This window comes from Haemaphysalis longicornis, unplaced genomic scaffold, assembly GCF_048455015.1.
Source record: "Haemaphysalis longicornis isolate Haplotype H1 unplaced genomic scaffold, Haemaphysalis longicornis Haplotype H1 scaffold_3, whole genome shotgun sequence".
Lineage (NCBI taxonomy): Eukaryota > Metazoa > Arthropoda > Arachnida > Ixodida > Ixodidae > Haemaphysalis > Haemaphysalis longicornis.
The window spans coordinates 14,067,333-14,088,804 of record NW_027526335.1 but is presented as its reverse complement, the minus strand read 5'-3'; the positions used below and the strand labels follow the sequence as shown (position 1 = coordinate 14,088,804).

Sequence of the window (21,472 nt, the reverse complement as noted above, 5' to 3'; positions counted from 1 at the left end):
CGAAGAGAAGCAGCGGGATTTATATGCGCATATCTTTGGGACAAATCGTCGGCCGGGAGGCTGCACCCGCTATTTTGTCGCCGAAGTACGGTATTTTCGGCAGGCTGTCATATCTTCAATCTATCTCTCTCTCGCCCGTTTCTCCTCGTCTCTCGCTTCGCCACTCATCTTTCCCTCGGTCTCTCTCTCACCTCTTCTCTCTCTATATATCTATTCATGCATTTCTTTCTCGCTCTCTTCTTTCCCTCTCCTTACACTGAGTGCGCACCCCTGGCTTCATAGGACGCTCCACCCTCTCCTTGCTTTTCATACCTCGACTGTTGAGGTTCAGGCGACGCAGCCTCCCTTCTCCACGTGAAGCGTTTTTTTCTATAGCTTTATTTTCTTTCTTATCTTTATCTTATCTTTCTTAAGGCTTACTTTTCTTCTTTCTCCCTTCTTTACTGTCGTAATCCGCATGTTTGCGACCACTTTTTCTTGGAAGGAGACCCCACCTCCCGTCGCTATTATCTTGCCCTTCAACCGCCAGCAACGTACCCTATAAGGCTTGTATAGTTTCTGCCCTCTCATCCTGCCTTCTTTCTTATGCGCTTCCTCGGTGGCAGGTGCACACAAGAACACCAATGTTGAGCTTTACCTCCTCCAGTGTTGCGGCGTCAGCAGACGGCGGTACGATTTTTCGCCTCGCTTCCTTCTTTGTATTCAATGGCCAGGGGAGAGGCATGGAATTGTGAGGCGCCATTCGCGATTCTTGCGGCCCTTGTGTCTGCATGAATGGAAATGACGCCACAAATATTGTGAAGAAAAGAGAAGGGGAACAAAGATGGTGCGAGCGCAGAGAAGCGAGAAGAAGGTAAAAAAAAATTTCTGTAATGTTATCATTAGATACCGGATTTTAGGCAAATGCCTATTTTGTTCCTTGCTCTCCTATCACGCCATTTTGATGTATTAGCACGAATTAGAGGTTAATCAGGGTTTTTATGGTGTTTTTGCCTGTTTTGGCGTTTGTGCCTAATTGCCTCAAAATACATATAAAGCATTTTCAATGACTTTTTTCAATATCGGCGCCTATATGGACAGTACTGAGCCTCAGGATTCTTTTTATGTGCAGCTTCTCATCCTTATTCACTTTACGGGGCAGCATTGACTGCTAAGAACTTTTTTGGGTCAACCTAGCCCTCTAGGTCAAGCAACTCCTGGAAAACAGCCGCTACCACCAGTAGAATGGGACGCTTATTATCGGTGACAAAAGGCCCAATTTCGAATTTAAAAAATCTGGGGATGGCGGTAGATTCGCTAATGCTTCTAGCATTTTCACAGTTATTCTTAGACTACGTTCTGCGTGCTCTCCAAAAAAATTTCTTCAAAACATGAGCAGTCACATCCTCACTGCCAGAAGCATACCCAAATCCAACTGTATTTTCAACGCTACGGTTGGAAACATCGAACACGCGTTTGTTAGCAGGTCACTCCCGCATTGAAGAGGCAACGGCGAAACATCACTTTCGCAGCTGCATTTTCTTAATCCTTAAAATTCACACTGCCGAGGGGCCCTAAAACGCCTTTTTTCATCGAAAAGATGTTTGACTGCAAACACCTTTTGATAAACGCTGTTCAAGTGTGGCAGCGTATTTGGCAGGGTTAAGACATCTCATTGAAATGAGAAAATGGCTAGAGTTGTTCTTAACAGTCCTCATGTAAGAACGTAATATTTTTCCCAAGTAAATAGTAATCTCCCTTGCGTCGAAGTGTCTGTTTTGTGTCTATTTCTGTGGCGTCGTGATTAAATTGCGTCAGGGACACACTTTTACTTGGGAACGCGTGTATTTCAAGCGCGTTCCTAAACATAAAAGCCGGGAGATATCCACGTGACACCAGAGAAATAACAGGGGAGTGCGCGTGCTATCGGAACTCTTCCTCTGAGCGCTGTAAAGGTAGTTCATTTAATAAAAGTAAAACAGAACATGTAACAAGAGAGTCGAAAATACTACTCTGGGCTTTTTTTGTAGGATTCTCTTGCTGTTCTTTTTTGCATTTACGTTGTTTGCTCGGGGTGGAGGAGTCAATAAAGGCGACGTCATGTTTTTAATGCCACGACCGACAGAGATGACGTAGCTATGATGTTGAGTAACGTAAACCGATTTTCGTGGGTCAGTGTTGCTTAAGCAAATCTCGAAAGATGATTTTAACACAACAAATAAGCTCGTGTGTGAGGTTGTAAAACGTCCTGTTCTGTGCATACGAGCCAAACGCCGTTTATTTAAATAGATAAATCGCAGGAAGCTCACAATTACGCTGCAAAATTTTTAACTTCTTCCCCGCGCTTTCGTTCTTCCCATCGTGCGTTCTAGAAAAATGTTTTCATTGCTTGGCGATGCAAATATGGGCATGAGCCGAATTACTGGAGTAGCGTCATCATGCGGCACCTAATGAAACCTGTAACTGACCGACGCTTCCTCAACAGAGAGAGCGCAAGCAGTGCGACGCGGGGAAATGTGCCAGCTTGACGTTGGGCCTATCGCTACGCATAAACTCCAACATCACTCGCAGCTTGAAATACACCGATTTTGGCAACCCTCACAGAAGGAGAGGCCGGGTGAACGCGGCGTTCCCCGGGGCGAATGCGGGGAACGCGGCGTTCATTCATGGCGAACGCACCGTTTCTCTTCGCCGGGAGGGAGATGATTCCCGTTACCCGAGACGACCCAGCGCCACATGTATGGGAGGATGCGGGGGTCGTCGGCTGCCTCGGCCGCAGCGGTGTCGGCGACCGCTGCTCGTTCGGCGCAGAACCACTGAAAACGAGGAATTGTGCGCAGCGTCGACAGGAGCCCGGCGAATCACGCGATGCGGTTCGAGGGGTGTGTCGCTGGGACTGTGTCTCCGGTCAAAAGGTCACCTTGTGCATCTTCCGCGAAAACGCTGGGCGAAAGTAGCACAGCTTTGCTTCAAAAGGACGATGCATATAATGGTGATTAACAAAAAACGCAAAATCGCCAAATAGAATGCTATCCAGCGCACTACTTCCCCCCGTCATTCCTTTTAAAAACTCGGACATTAGTATTCGGGCTTTATTATTAATAAATCTGGCAACTCTTTTCCGACTATTTCCCGTGTCGTTTTAGACATAAAGGCTTTTTAGTGTTACCCAATTCATTTTAGAATGTTTGTCTGCACGTGCGTGGGAACTGCGCGGGCTGGCGTGCGTAAGAATTTCCACTGCATAATTGCAAAACAATATTTAACCACTTTCGCTGTCGCTCTACCTTACAACAAGGTATGGCGCTGTCTTCCCCTGATACAGTTCTCTAATGGGCCTAAAATTTGAAGTCCTTCCGGGTGATAGCTGGCTGCGAAAAAGGCTTTCAGTACTCTTTGGAACGCTCATCCACTTCTTAGAATACATGAGCTTATGTCGGAGCAACAAGGACGACGGCTGCAGCCTGCGTTGAGAGTTTTTATCCTGAAACAAATTTCACGACATTTTTTCCGCTGGTCTTCAGATGACGCAATACTCATATTTTTCTTCTTCATTCCGATAAATATTTGTAACATGAAATATTTATAACTAACTGTGACGATAACGCTTCTTCTACAACCAGCGTTTCTTCTGCAATCGTCTTAGCACACTCCTATGCTCGCAAACACTCCTATGCTCGCAGATCACGCATATAGCGTACGTCCATTCAGACGAACCTGAGTGACGTTCGTGCGGCGGAATGCCATTAGATGTCCTGCTTTCGAAGTGGCCCTGCCTTAACGTCGGTCGCGCAGACGAGTCGTTACAGCGGCTGCGTGCAACCGATAAGCACGAAACATCCTGGACTTGGTTGCAGCCTGGTTGCAGCTTGGAGCCTGAGTGCATGTTTGGGTTACCGGTCGTCCACGTTCGCAACGAGATTTTTTTTTCGGCTGATTTGGCATTACGGAGTGGCTGCGCTTTCTGTGAAACACCGTATTAGGGACGCTCCTTTTCCTTTCGCCTGGGGCTACAATTGATTGCGTCTAAGAAAAAACGGGAAAAAATATTTCCACCCTGAATTACATTCAGCGAGCATGTAAAAACTGGGATATTCCAAGGCAGGTTAGTAAGATTTTCTTCTAGTCCACCTCTGTAGGTACCCTGACAAGAAAGTTAAAATACACCGAAAACCGCTTCACGAACTTGTTCGAGTTTCACATGCAAATACAATTTTTAAAGTGGTAACATTTGCGTGGAGACACCACGGTGACCTAATTTTTACTAATGCAAGAGCTCCTTAGTCCCGGTGGGATAACTTAGAGTAACATTTTTTCTCTGCGTTTTAATGGAAGAGTGCAGGTCAAAAGGAGCCATGGGCAAATTGGCGAAGTAAGTCTAGTTGCAAATAGAGATTCAGCAAAGGCTATTCCTGCAGGCTTCCGTAAATTCATTTTCACCATGTGGAGAGAATATAAAGCGTGTCACCACCAGGGCATCTTAAGCCCATGCCTTTATTTCCTCGATACCTCCCAAAACTATCTCTATCAGAACAGTTTTACTTCACATGACTTGACATTTTAGAGATTCAATACATCCCAACATTTTGCCACCGAAAAAAGACACGCTTCGTTTTTGTACTGTTAAAAATGAAGAACATGAATAGACAGCTTCTTGCCTTCTGTAACCCGCACTGTAGCTCTGGTCACAATTATGCAATAGATTATTTCATAGTTAATTATATACAAATTACGAACTCCAAAACTATTCAGAGTTCTAAATAGTTCATGACAGTTCAGTGCACGTGCCATGCAGAACTGGTCCTCAAGGTCTTTCCCGCTCCTATACGAGGCGTGCACATTCACTTAATGCGTATAGAAAGTGGTAAACTCGGCCCCATCTCGTTTTTGATAATCCGGTAAATAAGAAAGCGAGGTTCAGGCAAGACATGAATAACTTACGGAACTTTTCGCTGAAGTTGGAGTTCTATTGTTTTGCGAATATGGGGACAAGGGGGGGTTAAAAAATGACTGTAAGAAACTTTGTTTTTCGTACCCTTATTAAAGTGAAAGCTTCGTTGGGGGCACGGGTGGCGTCCTGTCAAAAACTTATAGACTTGTTGGTCGATTGATTGATTAATTTATTAATTTATTTATTAATTGATTGATTGATATTAAGGTTTAACGAGCCAAAGCAACGCAGGTGATGAGGCGCGGCGTAGTGGAGGGCTCCGGATTAATTTTGGCCACCTGGGGATCTTTAACGTGCGCCGAAATCTCGTACACACGACCGTTTTTGCTGTTCGCCTCCATCAGAAAAGCGGCCGCCGCGGCCGGGAATCGAACCCGCGACCTCGTGCTCAGCAGCACAACGCCTTAGCCACTGAGCCACCGCGGCGGGTTAAGCAACAGTTGGGGCTCGGCAGCACTAGCAAAGCAGCGTATTTGGTACGCTTGGAAAATAGGGAACAGGAATTTTTTACCTGCCCAAAAAGCAGGCGTTGCTACTGTACTTTGTCTTGTAATTCTTTTTCATGGGTCATCTGTTCACAGTAGCATTTACACTTTGTCATTGTTATGTCGTATTTGTTTTTGGTACGTTTCATTACGAGTATGAACACGCTTACAGATTTTTGGCTGTATTACTATCTTTTTTTCTTTTGCCTTGTACACGCGTTGCCAAGGTGTCTTGTGTTTGTCATTTTTTGTTTGTGTTGTACTGCTCATGTACCACTCCCCTCAGTAATACCCCTGGGGCCATGAGGGTATCTTCAATAAATAAATAAATAAATAAATAAATAAATAAATAAATAAATAAATAAATAAATAAATAAATAAATAAATAAATAAATAAATTTAATATTTCATTTGCTGCCAGTAAATTATACTGAAATACAATGTACAATTACCCATAATAACTACATTTGGTAAAACGTTTAAAACAATCAAATAGCCTAGCTTTTAAAAATAACACATTGTGGGAAATAGCTCTCATTTTTTCTGCAGTTGTTGCCAAAATAGCGGTTGGCCAAATTGCTAAAATAGCGGTAGGACGCTGGCGTCCTACACTGAAGGGACGTCTTGTAGCTGGTACTCATGAAAGAACTCCTGCTTCACCTATTCATCCACTGCGACCAAAATAACGGATCTTTTGTGCAGCACACATCAGCTGGTCTTGGGACTCTAAAGTATACTGAGGAGAATAATAAATTTTGCAACTTTCTCGGCCATGTTTTCCTTGAAAACTATAAGCAAACGCAATACTTGTAGGTTGTCTAAAAATCTTGAGATTTTGAGTCTGTCGAAAAAAAAAAACTCCCATAAACAACACCGCTTTCATACCGCAATTTTTCGCAGGTTTGGTCCTCTCCTTTCGAGTGAAGGTGACATGGGCTGCAGTGCAAAAAGACAAAAGTTGACATGCAGTTTCGCTACATACATTCCCACCTCTAAAGCGTCGTCCAGTAATCTAACTCGTGCTATGCGCAACATGTTTCTTTGGTCCTAGTACCTGCACTGATAAAAAAAAAGAAAACAGATTTTTTTACTCATCGATTTCTTTGTGCGTGCGCAAGCAGCGTCTGGGGCAACGCATTGGTGCAGCGGTATATACATTCCCTCTTATAAAACTTATAAAACGGTGTCCAATATCCCCCCCCCCCGTACCTTGCGTGTATGAATTACTTCGGTAGAATAACAGCGGGGACAACGAAGCGTCCAGCAGAGATTTGGAGCTTTAGTCTAATGTTTCGTTTGAAGGGTTACTGTGTACGTACGCCTAAGCACGGTGAGTAAGACCAGTACTTTTTCAACGGGTACTAATTCACGATGGTAGACAAAAACGTGACGTTAGGCCTAACGTCATATGGTTAAGGTTAACGCTATGTAAAATTAACGCTGAGCCCAAGTGATATCAGGCATAATGTCCTGCCTTTACATAACCGCATAGCCCACTCTTCTGCTGCATATCACCCCTCTCGCGATGGCTTGACAAACCGAAAAACACAGGACGTTTCAAGGGTTTCACCAGATGTAGCATTTGCGAAACAAGCCAAGCCTGGTTAATAGTTTTTTCGCACTTATCAGTACAGCCACTGTAGCTATATCTAATACCTGTGCTACACGGCCGTTTTAAATGCCTTCCGAAGGCCGTTGAACCAATTGCCCATCGAGTGCGCCATTGCAAATACATAGGGAGAACTTGTAAGGTAGCGTGGAACTGTGAATTCAAACTGTAGCACAGGTATAAGAGAAACATTAGGCTCGTCCTCAGGAATTCTTAGCACATGCATATGAAACGCTATTCTTGCGCGTTGTTTCTGAAGTGAGGCGGAAACTCCGCTTTCTGTGTTTTTTTATTTCACTGCGAAATCTCTAGAAAGCTGCACTTGATATTTGTGTCTTTTCTTTTGATTTTTACTTATTACCAGCCCGTGTGCTGATAGCTAAAAAAATTTTATGGAAACCCAACATGGGTCACTTATTGTACATAACCAAAGGAGGTCTTTTGCCGGATTTCGTGGATTTTTATTCCCCTGTTTCAACATAGTGGGGCTTTTGAGCGTGTAACCATTGAAGTACGCAGGCGAGAACTTTAACTGTAGTGCGCAATGGAGACTTACATTCTGAAATTTTGCGATAGAAGGATAGGTGCGCTGAACTTGCTCAAAGCTAAGCCAGTCCTGTCAGGGGCTTTTCAATTTACTGAAATAAATTTTTTTTTGTTGATCGTACTTCGCTTTTCTGTAGGGTAGACCATATTGCCCCCCCCCCAAAAGAATGAAATCACAACAAGAAAAGACGGTTCAATTTCGGACGAACGAAAGGAGTTTCCCCTCCTAAGGCTTCACCCGCAGTTTTCTTCGTTCCGAGCGGAAAGCTCCGCAACCAATTTTCGCTTTACGCACAGTACTCGTCCCGGAGACTAAACATTCGTTCCGTCCCTTCAAACTCTCGCCGCCCCTCCTCTTCCTAAAAAATACACCAAAATGAGCCAAAAATACAAAAGAGGTGCGGAATTCGAGATACCAATCTGCAGAGCAGGGCTCTTGGGGAAGCTCGCCGACAAAATGCGAGAAGCATAGCCGTGTTCTTCGCGGCCTACCGCTTGAGAACTGGAATTCGTTGCCGCATGAATCCAGAAGCGTTCCGTGCTGTGGGATAAAGGTTATTCAGAGTACCGCGTAAGAAACCATGATGACTAAGAAACCAGCGTGCAGCGAATTCTTTAATGAGAAATAAACATTCGTTTGCTCGAAAAGGTAGGGAAGGGATGTATATGGGTGTACATCTGAGAAGTTGGGAATTATTTATTATAAAAGACAATTTCTTCATGCTGGCTGCGTTTTTGGGCAGCATACCCAAACGACTGCCTCACACAAAGCTTGATTGACTTAAATGAAATCCCGACTAGTGCAAGAAACAAAACCCGATTGTTTCAAATTTGATGTTTAGCCTACTCCTCGGTAAACAAGAATAAAAATTAGCATTACAGTTGTATTATAGCAGATAAACACGGGGATATCTGTCCTGAATTATGTCTATCTTTTTTCTTGTGTCTCGATTCAGCCTTCCGGCCAAGAGTTAGAACATACTTGAATGACAGATTTATATGGGCAAAACTTTTCCGAACCACTGCAACTGGAAACACACTTCATAGTGGTCAACATTGTTCAGAAAAAAGAAAAAAATTAGGCATAATTGAGGCAAATCACCAATACATAACTAATATTAGCAGTGTTCCCTTAATTAAATTTTCACGGCTGGTTTATTTCTGTGATATTGGATAAAAAACGCGTTGTAAGCAATATTTTGAGCCACCCAAGAGACCACGCGATGAGTCTGGACAGGGTGGCGGCATTCAAAGTTCAGCAGTAACAAAAGTTTTCGACAGATGGCGCGCGAGCAGTGGAACGCGCGAAATTTGAATTGTCCCCAGCAAATATTCCTTATAGTGGAAGGACCAAAACTGGAGGGGAAGAGCGTGAGAGGTGGCTTGGGAAGAGAAGATAGGCATTTACGTGGAAGGGGCAGCAGAAGACTATCGTTATTCGACGACTTTGCAGCAAAATGAGCAGACACGTGGCCAATTTCGCCCCCCAACATTTTAAACATTCGATCAGGGGCAAGAAAGCATTTTCAAAGACATTTGGCTTTGGCGCGGAGAGTTTCGCCGTGCGGACAAAAGTCGCGATTGAGCAATTGTGCCGCAATGGTATGCAGCTTATATTGTGGGTGAAATGAAACTCCCATTACAGAGAGGAACGGTGAAGTCCACGGGCGTGCTTCACAAGTGCGTGGTTGATCTCGCATGTAAAGCGTGCACAACCGCAAGAAGTCTCGATATGCGGAAAAATCAGCATTCAAAGAAACGTGTAACTACAGGGATTTCGTACAAGTATTAGCTGCACACGTGCTCTTCAGCTTTCATTAATTTTTACTGCGAAGCACTATACCTCTTACCAGCGATGGAAATTTTCGCGTCCCCGTCAGCAGAAAACGCCCAGGCTATAACTGGCTACTGGCTACACCAACGATACAGAAACGCTACACCAACGCTACAGGGATCGAGCCTGAGCCCGAATGGATAAACGGAGCGAGAGCCCGTCCTCTTGCCGACTAAGCTACGCCCACAAGTGGAGACGGGGCCACAGGCGGTAGTTTGGATTCAGCGTCAGGGGAGCGGAGGGCGAATTTTGGAGGCGGCACGTGAAACAATAGCGAGGGGGAGGCAGTGAGAGGGATGACGCCACAGCTACTCGTGCTGCCTTCCTCCTCACCCATCTAAAGACACTCCTCTCCGTTTTCTTTCTGCCGACGCTGCTGCGTTCGGAACGCCAGGCCCGCAAATCCCAGGTACTGGGTGGCAAAGTATCTGGTGTCACTCCTTGTAGAGCCGTGCGTGTAAATTTAAGTGACGTCTTATGGGTAATCGTTGTGGGAGTCGTTTGCAGCTTCTCAGTTAAATTACCTTCACGGCGTGAATTGCAGCCATTTCTTTTTTCTTTCTCTCTCTCTGTCCACACGTGCCTGTCTCTTACTGCGTGATTGTAGGCAGCGAGTTTTTAATTTCACCATGGGTGCCCTGCACATACCATCATGCCTTGACCTCAACACGAAAATGACGTTAACTAGTGTTTCAGTGGCACGATACAAAAACGCATCATATCAGGTTGGACTGCTCAAGTGATTAAACACGAGAAGCTACCACGTATAAGTATGAGTAGGAGTTTTAATATAAATAACACGAAGCCGCTTCTCCTAAGAAATTCTAGCAGCATCACAAAGCCAGCGTAGAAGATACTGTCTATGTTTGTTTTCTAGGATAAAACTGGAGACTTTTCCAGTTTTATTAGGGTAATTATTTCCAAAAAAAGATTCGCGCAGTAAAAACAACTGCGTTTTATTTTTTTTCGTGCTTTGCCGGTGCCGTAATTAATTCGTCCTGCTGAGCTAAGGAACCTTAAATGGCACACAAATACGTGAAATCAGAGCTTCGATGCATTGTTTTCCAAGTTTATGAGATGTACGCAAGCACTTCCGTTCAAGTTCGCAAATCTGTAAAACACGCGGTGGGATCGCGCCGAGAAATATTCTGTGGTGATTTGGTTAGTGTATAGTATCGAAACACCTAAAAAATAAGGAAACGGGTAAACGCTGCTTAGCGTTCTAATAGTGATGCTGTTGTTGCTGGCCGTAATTTGTGCGACGTCATGACAAAACCCCATGTCATAGTTAGCCCCACCGTTCAAAGCGCACCCGAGGACGCGCCTTACGAGGAGCGCCCGACGTCATCCTGGCTTGCGAGCTGAGTGAAGAAATTCATGGTGCATTGGCACTTTTCCCTTTCGCAGCAACGCAAATACAGGTTTACTGAGAGTGGCGTCCTCTGCATCCTATATAACCTGCCCGAAACCGCCACGATTGCTTTCTGAGCTTATTTTCAAAGGGTTATGGATATCCCAACAAAATTAAAATAAAGTTTTTTGCTTGTCAGCTTTGTTTAGGGGCATCCACGTATTGCGCAAGTGGCGTTTAAACAATCCGTATCCATGGAGCGCAAGTTGTTAAGTGTTCAGATGGTTCAGGGGGAAGGAAGTCGAGTGTGAAAGAAAGGGCCGACAAAGGGTGCAAACTCATTGTCGCGGAATGCAAACCACAAACCAGAGCACGTGATCAGCGCTGGATAAGATCCTTGATGAATATTCGCAAGGAAATGCGGGAGAAACAGCCAACGTTTTATATTTACTCTCCTTCGACTACACAACGTTGTGCAGGGCTACCCCTGCGCCCTTCTTTGCGCGACAGGTCCCAAAATTTTGGATGGTCTTTTTGACGAAAAGCTTGAGTGTTGCCTCCGGAGAGATTATTACTGCTGAATGCATCAGTACATGACTACAAACGTGTGTTCTTTATAAAAAAAACAGTCAAAATAAAGTGCAGTAAGCATAGCGCTGAATGTCAAAGGTATCGCATCTATTACCGATAAAACCCTCTTTAAAACGTCCGTACATAACGCATATTATTCATAGCAAAGTTATAGCATATATATATTTTTGTCATAGTATTCCTAACGTCGTTTGGTGTTGTCATATGCGCACCTGCAGGTGCATTGTAAGAAACTGCGAAATCTCTTGAGTGCCACAACGCATACCTCCATCAATGCGACGCAACATTCATGTCCTCCCTATTCCGCGTCATATGCACCCTACATACAACGCCGGCGGTCGTCCGCATCGTACACGCCTCCTCATCAGAAAATACGGCAGCGACCCGACCACCCTCTATACGGACGCCTCTCCCTATCCTCAACGACCAGCTCACGTCGCTACTGTTGCCCGCTTCGACAATGCCTTCCTCACCTCGGCAACTGTCTGCACAGCCTCTACTACTACGGCCGAAGAAGCAGTCATTGTCCTCGCAATGACCCAAGCCATGAGTCCCAGCATAACAATTCTTTCTCACTCACAAGCTGCCTGCCGCTGTTTTGCACTTGGACGAGTCTCGGCTCTTACCCTGGCCATCCTTTCTCAATGCCCCACCCTCCCTCATGCCCGCATAGTGTGGACACTTAGCCACACTGCCGTCCCTGGGGACGAGGTGGCACACGCCACCGCCCGAGCTCTCCTTCACCGGGCATTCCCAAAGAGGCCAACAATGCAGCCAGTATTGCAAACTCCCTTACGCCCCTCTCCCATAACTACACTGACATCCTCTACCCCTACAGAGAAACCCGACGCACCTATCATCCTCCCCACTCTTCCCTTTATACCGCTGATGCCCGCATTACGCGCCAACTTTAAACCAACACGTATTACAATCACCTCCACCTCCACCACATATCTCCTACTAACCACCCACTTATCTGCCCCCAATGCGATGAGCCTAACACCACAGCTCATCTCGCCTGGACGTGCGCCACCAACCCTCCACCACCCAGATCCCCTACCCTTGAGCAGTGGGAGTGCGCGTTGCAGAGCTGCCAGCTCGAAGACCAGGAGGCCCTGATCTTTCGGGGGAGGATGGCAACCACGGCACGTGGCCTACCGGAATAAGATGGCCGCCCACAGCTCCCAACTCTTTTTCTCCCCTATGCCGTCTCTGTTGTTTCGATAAACATTTTCTCTCTCTCTCTCTCACGCGGGGCTTTTGAGGACCAGCAGAAGACATGGTGGTGGTATTAAACTTGCGTGCGAATATTCAAACTCTTCGCTTTCATCCTACCACGCCAAACATCGTTCAATGCCAGTATGAGGAAAGTTTCCTGCTATTTTACTTTGTTCCCAGCTCTGAATTACGAGCGCTTCACTCTCAAGTTAATGTGTCGCAGGCTTAGTGGTATGCTGGCATTATATGCCAGTGCATGTGAAAAAAGTGGAAAACGCATCATTGAGATGACGAATTGAATAAATATGTAACGAAACTCAGAACTACCCGAAGAAACCCTAGCTCGAATTTTGCGTCCATTCGCTTTTACTATTAGCTCGAGAAAAAGTGTGCGAATGGCGACTTGGAGTTCAGTGATCGGAGGTAAATGGAGGTGGAGGAATCTAGCAGGGATAGCGCATTCCAGGCAGCCAGCCAAATTGTCGCCACTCGAGGGACGCGGTTCACGGCTGTCGATGGCGGCTGCGCGGGACAGCCGCTGCCAAGATTATTAAAATACTCAAATGGGCCCTCCTTCGGTTGCAGGTGTGTGCAAAAGATGTGACGTTCTTTTTGCTGTCCAAAGCCTACAGACTGCGACTTCATTTTGCTGGCTGCCTTTACTAAGCCTGTTGTGCCACATGGGACGCCTTGAAGGACACTTGGATACCATATCGCTCTTTCGCTGTCAAACTGCGACCCCTAAAAACATTTACTACAGTGTGTGTGTGTTGGTGTGTTTTGTCAGTTGGGTTGTGCTTAGCTCCATCATATGGGACTACTGCAATACATTCCAATGCTGAAATTCTTACAACGCGTCGATGAACAAGGTGTTCATTTCTTAGTTTCCACATCGGGAGATTCAAGCTCGGTGGTCAATTATTTGGAGTAAGAAGCAGTCATTAGCAGTCGCAGTGATCGTTAAAATTCATCATAAGAAGTCTGACACCCTTTTTAAACATTCTGGCTGGAAGAATCTTACGTCATTTATATAGCAAAGCGGGAAAAGAGGAAGAAACATTGCGTATAAAGTTGTGGTTTGAGTGCTCAGGTGGATAGTCAGAGAATGCTTGATGCGACAGGTGAGTCTCAACGCTGTCCCTCTGTACGAAGTGTGCACACGGAGCACATGTTCCTAATACTGTAGACCAAGCATTGAAAGTTTTCGTAAAAGACCGCTATTTGGCGCGGAGATGGAGATTTTGGGCAGAGTGTCATGATCCGGATTAAGGGGACAGGAGGGCTCATGGAAAAGTAGAATCTGGAGGGTGAATGTGGCTGAGTTTTATATTAGATATTGCAGAGTGACTGCTAGGCAGATGGTGCAATAAGATCAGCGTTCGCAAGGCTAGTTGCGCACTGTTTGCTGAAAGCCTCAGGGGCGTCGGCTGCGCTAACAAAAAAATTGTAGAAAAAAATCATCAGCCATTCCACTCTCTGACGTAGGGAGAGCAGCACGAGCGATGGTATGCGTTGGCCGGGGCAGTGCATAAAACAAAAGAAGTTTGTAATTTGCGATTGGGCACACTTCCTAGGTAATAGACTGAATGAAACTAAGAAGGGCTACAGTTTTATTCTAGCGGTGGACAACGGTGCACCCAATACCTCGGCTGTAGCTGTGGGGCACAATGCCCTAAAACACCTTCAAAACATCCATATAACGAGAAAGCTTCGGGATGCGTTACAGTATGAAAAGCCAGCCCTTAACTGATCTTCCTTTAAGCGACTGACGAAAGATGTAAGCTTTTAAAGCATCCGCCATTGGTCTGCAAAACCAGTCGTCTCAGAATCAAAGCCCCAGAAAATATCTACTTATAATAAATTTTGCGTTGCCTCTGAGCAGTTCACCCCCGCAAAGTGGCTACGTTGCGTTTCCCAATACCTTGTCGCCAACGTAGAGGTTAGAAGCAGAATTTTTAAGATGCCTGTAGCTGTGGTCATCTGGCTGCCGCTTTGTGCGGTCTGCTAGCAGATGAGGTGTTATTCCGTTCCATAGCAAAGCTATCCGGTTCCCAACGAAGCATACTGCGGCAGGAGCCAGCGAGACATTCAATGAGCTCTCATTGCACAGGAGCGGCGTCCATTCAGGTTGGAGCAGAAATGTGGAGGTGGGAAAGGGAGGAACGAGGACGGCCTGACACCGGAGGCCTCCCCTCCGTCCTGTCGAGAAGCGGAGGCCGATAAGTGGGGGTATGAGCCCTCGGGGAATTCTGAGGCGGCTTATACGGGCCCCTTCTTCCGGCAGTCGTCACGGTGACATCGGTTCGGGGCCGGGTGCCATGAGCAGTTGCTTGCGGCTCTTGGTGGCCATGGTAACAGGCGATCTCTGCCTTCCCCACGCAGTTGGCATCCGGTTATCCTTCGTTATGGCCGCGCGTAGAGAGCGTGAAAGTTTTGTTAACAAGGCTCCTTAGTCTGATTGGACTGCCTCCAGGTCGGCTTCGTTAGTGGAAACGCCGGAGGCAGGCTTGTTTGTGCCACTGAAAGCTGCTGTAGAGCGGATGTCGCCACACAGTGTGGCGACATCATCATTTTACTCTCCTACAAAACGGAGAGCGGATATCGCCACTCCTTAGTTCTATAGTACTGAGCCCGCGGTTTACCTCCGGCACTGCTATTAAAGACTGCTAACTTGTTATTGGTTTCATTTCGGTGAGAATGATAGGTACTCTTGAGTCCTAAACAGCAGTCTGTTCTGTCTATTGAAGCATTAGGCTATAAAGCTGTGCATTTTTTGTTAAATAACTAATTCACACACGCCATACTTTCGCTGCTAGTCCTTCACCAAGTGGAAGGGCTGGTGACATGTTGGCTACCGAGCGCAGGACAATTTGCGCGAGCAAATTTGCGGGGCTTCGATTACTTCTCCAGTAGTTGTTTATTTTTTGCTACAACAATGGTATCACACAAGATAGTGCTGCATCCGCGATCCGTATACAGTAGAGGCCTAGGTGGCCACTGGTTGCCTACTGTAATTTGCAGTAGTGCTCTTTTAGTAATTCATTTGAGGATATCCCTGTTTGCTCTACATATTTTTTTTACAGGACAGCGGAACCGAATAGACTACGCCTTCTACTCAGTTTGCCAACCGGTTTGCGTGCTTTGTGGAGCAAGACTGCGGCGTTCTTGCTGTTTTAAGTGCGAATGCACTTCTTACGCTACCCTGAGTCACGCTTCTGCCGCCGTCCGTCTTCAGCCGCAGGTGTTATCGCGCGCGCGCCTCCTCGCCCTTAGCAACGGCGCGGAGCGGAGGGGAGAGCGTGCGTAGCAACGGCGCCATGACGTAGTACGCCACGTGACGTCGCGCGCTCTCGCCTCCTCTCCCCTTCCGCTCGCCGTGACGTCGCCTCCTCTCCCCTTCGCTCGCCTGCCGTTTGCGCGCTCTCGCCTCCGTCTCCCCTTCGCTCGCCTGCCGTTTGCGCGTTCTCGCCTCCCTCTCCCCCTTCGCTCGCCTGCCGTTGCGCGTTCTCGCCTCCTCTCCCCTTTCACTCGCCTGCCATTGCGCGCTCTCGCCTTCTCTCCCGCTTCGTTCGCCTGCCGTCGCGCTGCGCGAGGGTTTAAAGGCGAGGCTGTCGCGGCCCGAACGTGATCACGCGGGGGTGTTAATGTAACTAACGGGCAAATGCCACCAAATTTCAACAAACTCCCCCTCATAGCATCACCCGTGCATTCGCACTTCCTCATGCTCCCCTTCGGGGAAATGTGGGGGAATTTTTTGTTAAATCTTGAACACATGGTTTACAATTAATTAGGGGCAGAAAATACCACTTTCAAGTTAGCACGTTTACCTATGGTTTTCAAATTATGCGCGATTCGATGCATGTATGGAATCACGGTTAATTAATTATTCGCTTCTGCTTTCTTCTGCTGCTTGTAGGCTCTCCTGTGCGTTTCTTTTAATTTACCTTTTAATTTACCTATCTTGATTTAATTTAATATACGCTCGGATGACAGCAGCTACATAGGGTGCCCCGCTACCTGAAATATGTTTATCTGCTTTCTAAAACTATCTGGCACAGAGTGAACACAGGATTTATTTAAAGCATTTCCTAAGCAAGTTGTAACAATCGACCTGTTCACGAGCTTAGGATGGGATGACTAAAATGCAAGAAGCGGCTTAGTGACGTGTTGTTTATACGCCAAGCAGAAGAGATCTAGCGAAAGCCAAAGCTTCTGATATGGAAACCTGATTGTTTTTTTTATCTACGGGATTAAAACATTTACGAAACTCGTGCGAGACCGGAAACAAAAAATTCCAGACCGACCCCGTCAATGTTCAAACTTACTAAAACATCTCCTGCGCAACGAAGAATTATGGTTCCATTAGAAATTTGTAGTTGGTTATTCAGAAGATTAACTCAACAATGGTCATTCAATGAGAGCCGGAGCACAAATTTTGGACAATTTTATACGCCGATGCCAGGCCTGGACGCACTATTTTGGAGACCGGCAGGTTAGTTTCCCACTGTTAGGTGTGTCATTTCCCCAAAGATCGACAAGGAACGAAAGGCTGCCATGCGTACCGCACTGTGCAACAAGACCGCAAAAATCGGATACTAACCACAGAAGAACCACAACTACTAAAAATTAAAAATCCCGTGTTTATTTCACCAACTCAAAACACTGGTCATCATACCTGCAAAAAGAGCATGCTTCAGTGCATGCAAAAACAGCACACTATTAAACTTAAGCCAATAGCACTCATCGCTGAAAAGGCCGAAGGGTGACGTCCCTGATGATATTCGGCACCGGACGAGTAGACGCAGATGGCTGTCCAGTGGGCATGACGAGGCGCCGTGTGGAAGTCGCAAACAAAGTGGGGGCGAACCGTGTGGCGTTAGACCGGTGCTGGCCGGACGTTGGGGAAGTGTTTTCCGTGACAGTCCAGGTCACACCTCCAGTAGTGTAAGTAGGCTCGATAAGGGTTGTCGCCCGAGTCGAAACATTAGCAGCTGGTAGAGGAGAGTTGGAAGCTTCTGTTGTGAACACTTGACCAGACTTTACCGATACGATAACGCGTGAAGGAAGGTGGGTTGCCATTGAGACATCGGTAAATACGGCACTGGGCTTTCCGAGAGTGACCGCACCAAAAGGGAGGGTGATTTCTCGATTAGCGGAATGGGCGGGTGAAGTCGTAGACGACAGCGCACTTGAGGTGATGGCGCGCGTTGCTGCCGCGTCACTGCCGCGGCTGGTTGGCTCAGACGCAGCCAGTGAGCTGGCTATGGTGTGGTTCGGTGCGCCGGGGGTGAAGGTGTCGGAAACTGCTGGTGGTCTAGTACCCGGTACAAGGTTGTGGCGGTTGAGAAGAGCCATGATTTTGTTGTGCACTATCCTTGCAACTGGAACACCGGAGAAATGCTGATGAGTATGGTGGCCATGCCCGCCATGGGTGGTCCGGTTGAGCCAAGTGGAGGCGTTGTACAGGAGTGCCACCACAGGATGGGTGACCCTGCCAACCACTGCTTTCAGCGATGCAGAAAAGTTGGTGAAGACGTGGTGGTGAGCAAAGGAACCTCCTCCCGACTGCGAAGCGGCGGGAACAGCAGGGGTGGCAGTAACCTCTACAACGCGGCAAATCAAGATTGTTGCGGGGCGCCCACTGCTGGAAGCAGGAGCCGCAGTGACGGGAGACCCAGAAGAATGGGAATGGTTGTGTCCATGGTGGTTACCACCAACCTGTTGCTGATGGCCAATAAGGACATCTTGCAGATGAGGGTGTGCAGGACCTTGGTGTGCGTGCACATGCTCAAGACTGCCGACGTGATGTTGATGGCCAGGGAGGACATGGTGCTGATGAGGGTGGGCAGGACCCTGGTGCGTGTGCGGATGAACGTTGCTGCCTACGACATGTGGCTGGCCAGGAACCCCATGTTGTTGATGATGGTAGCCGGGATTTTGGTGTGCGTGCCCGGCGTGTGGTCCGTGCGCCGACAGTGCGTGGTGGTTGTGCCCGTGCGTCGGGATTCCTGCGCCATGGCCACCGTGCGCATGTACGGTTTGAGCGTGGTGGTGGTGATGGCCATGATGACCATGATGGCCGTGGCCGTGATGGAACCCGAACGTCCGAGGGGCCAGGGTCTCGGCTTTCACCGTGACCATAAAAACCGCCAGCATAAATACTGATGCAGGGGCCATGGTAACAGCAATCCTGCAAGAGGAAAGAAATTTAGGATAACATTAGCGCAGGACACTTTCAAACGCGTAGCGTGGTTAAATCAATAGCATTCGCCGTTTCCTGGAGCAAAGGAACCATACCTGCTGGCTTGACGGCCTTTCTGTCAGTGCTCGGGATGAGCTGCAACGGCCCGTTTTATGGTAGCAGGCTGGGCTGCTTCGTGCGCTCCCATTGGTCATCCGCTAGAGCAACACCACAGATTTCACAGACATGGGGACGCTTATAGCAATGACAACAAGATGCCCTATTTTTCTTCTCTCGCTTACTTTTTAGATTTTCTCGGCGTACATTGCTGATACAGTTGCCTCTATTTCCCTCTATCAATCTTCAATCTGTGCGTTTGCATGCGCGCTGGCGCGTGTTAAGGTCTCTGCGTTTAACCGCGTGTTGCCTCCCTAAATGAATTGGAGGCACACATCCAAACTTGTTAAATGCCGCCGACCTGTGGGCTATACGTAGTATCGTGATAAACTGAAGGACGAACAATGGAGCGCGTGGCTTTCAGTACATGCCTGGCGACGAGCTGCGTATGCGCAGTGCGAACATGTTAGGAGCGTTTGTGACCAACGTTTATATAGAAACACCGTCGCTCGGCGTGGAAGCGTTTTGGTTTCTCTCCCCACCGCGTTCGGCACCCGCTCACGCAAGCGTTATCTAACTTTGTTGCTGCGATGAGTGAAAACGGCGCGCGCAAGCAGCTATATTCCTTTATTTTTCATTTCGTGCTGAGCGTCCGACGGATGATGGAAATACGATGGTCTTTCCATATCAAGGTTGGTAACAAACCCTGCTAACTTGTTCGCACTGCGCATGTGCGTCCCGTCGCCAGGATACGCGGCATGTACTGAAAGACACGCGCCCCGTTGCTCGCATTTCAATTTATCTCGATAGTACATACCTGCCTACAGGGTGTACGCGTGATCAGGGCGGGACAAAGAATACACAAATGGTAACTAGGTAACTACTACGACAATGAGAACCGCGGAAAAGGCGTCGACACAAAAAGAAACTATACAGACATGGCGCAGTGTCTGTCCCGTCCCTCTCCCTTCATGGTGGCGTCACTCCCTGTGTGCTGGCATGATGATGGCATTCTCCGTTTTGAGCTACAAACACATGGGCGTGATCACTGATCTTCTATCGCATTCCTGCTTCCAGGCTTTTTGTATGTCACAGTTAGTGTAAATGCGAGATTTCTGAAACAGAAGGGTACTAGAGTAGACAAGAATGGCTGCCGGGCCGAATTTTCTGCTGTGTCAATTTTGCAGGAATAACAATTTGCTGCAAGGTATGCAGACACGCGGCGTTGCTTTCAAGCAACGTTTCACTAATACACGTTCTATCAGTGACGTCTCGCTGAAGTTGGATAAAGTGAAACCAAACTTTGCAGGGCGGTTGTTCTGATGATAAGGCTGCTGAAAATCTTTAGTTGCTTTTCCCAGAGTGTTAGAAGCCTACGAATGAAAAAAAATATGGATCAGAACCACGCTGTAGGAATTATACAGTGAACTCCTATTAAGATGAACTCGAAAGCACCATGATAAATTGTTCGTCTTATCAGAAGTCTGTCTTATCAAAAGCCCTGCCAGAAAAGAATCGGCAACAGGCCTAAGTGCATGGAAATATCTTGCTTCAAATGTTGGATGAAATAAGCACAGAAAGGGGGGAACAAGACAAAAAAGTAATTTATTTGAGTGCGCCACTTGGTAAAAGACTGTCTTTGAGTGCTGGTTTTATATAGAGTGTATAGACTGTATAGAGTGCTGGTTTGCCTGGTTTTATTCAGTCCAAGTGGTGACGGAGAGCGTACACCCGCTACCACAAGTGACAACACAGCAGAGACAGAGGGAACCCCTCGCTTTCTCGGGGATGACGCGGTGGGACTCGCGACGCGAACCGACGTGAACTCACATGCTCCCGCTTAGGAACGGCATTGGTCAGGAGAGCTGCTACGTTCACGAACAGGCAGTCTCCGTCGTCGCTTTTTTTTGTCCTCGTAGTTCTGCGCCTCTTTCCTCTAGAGCAGAACGGCCACAAAAGTCACCCTTGCTTTTTTTGTTCTGCTCTGCCGCGGGCTCCGCGGGATTACGGGTGAGAGCAGTGATGGCTTTACCCTCGTTTTGTTTTTCAAGCTCTTTCCCTTCCGTCCTAGGCTGTTCGTCGAAAGCGGATTTTTTTTTTTTGCATGGGGTCCAAGGAAAACCAAACAAACGTTCGCACTTTGTTCGCCATAAGCGAGAATTTGCCCTTAACTGTGTTCGCCTTAACAGGAATTCGCTGTATATGAAAATCTTATTCGCCCTGTTTGGAAGTGGTGGGTCTGCAACAGGGATGTTACAACTACTTAACCACTGCGAGAAGCCACCATTAATCCTCTAGTGGACACGTAGGCGTCACGAACAGCTGCTACCCACCTCCAGCGTCTTTCGCGTGCGCACTCAGCACTTGGCGGAATGTGGTTGCGCGGTGATTGTTGGGTGACCATTCCGATAAAGCGGAAGGGGGGGGGGGGGGGTGTCTGTGATAGCATTGCGATTTCGGTTGGAGATATTTTACGAGCTTCGTTGAGAGGCCTTGCTGTGCTCAATATGCTTCTTTGTGTTCAGCTGGTACACCCTCGCTTCTTTAGCAAACGAAGGCTTCCGTACTAATGGCCCAAGCGCTACGCTGGGTGTCCACGATTTGCGAAAC

The 21,472-nt window shown here is 47.3% G+C and overlaps 1 protein-coding gene across 3 annotated transcripts in view; it reads right to left on the bottom strand.

Annotated features, from left to right (window-relative positions):
- Nucleotides 1–618: 618 nt before the first annotated feature.
- The window catches only part of LOC144173993 (uncharacterized), a 418,670-nt gene continuing 397,816 nt past the window's right edge, over nucleotides 619–21,472 (bottom strand). The window contains exons 1-2 of one of the 3 annotated variants that reach the window (XM_077702389.1): nucleotides 18,862–19,198; nucleotides 17,185–18,754 (exon numbers count right to left, since the gene is read on the bottom strand). In XM_077702389.1, the coding sequence (XP_077558515.1) occupies nucleotides 17,305–18,741 (1,437 nt within the window). In that variant the 5' untranslated portion in view covers nucleotides 18,742–18,754; nucleotides 18,862–19,198 and the 3' untranslated portion in view covers nucleotides 17,185–17,304. Of the gene's footprint in view, nucleotides 767–17,184; nucleotides 18,755–18,861; nucleotides 19,199–21,472 lie in introns of those variants that run through there. The other 2 variants (XR_013323413.1, XM_077702388.1) reach the window with 2 other exon arrangements.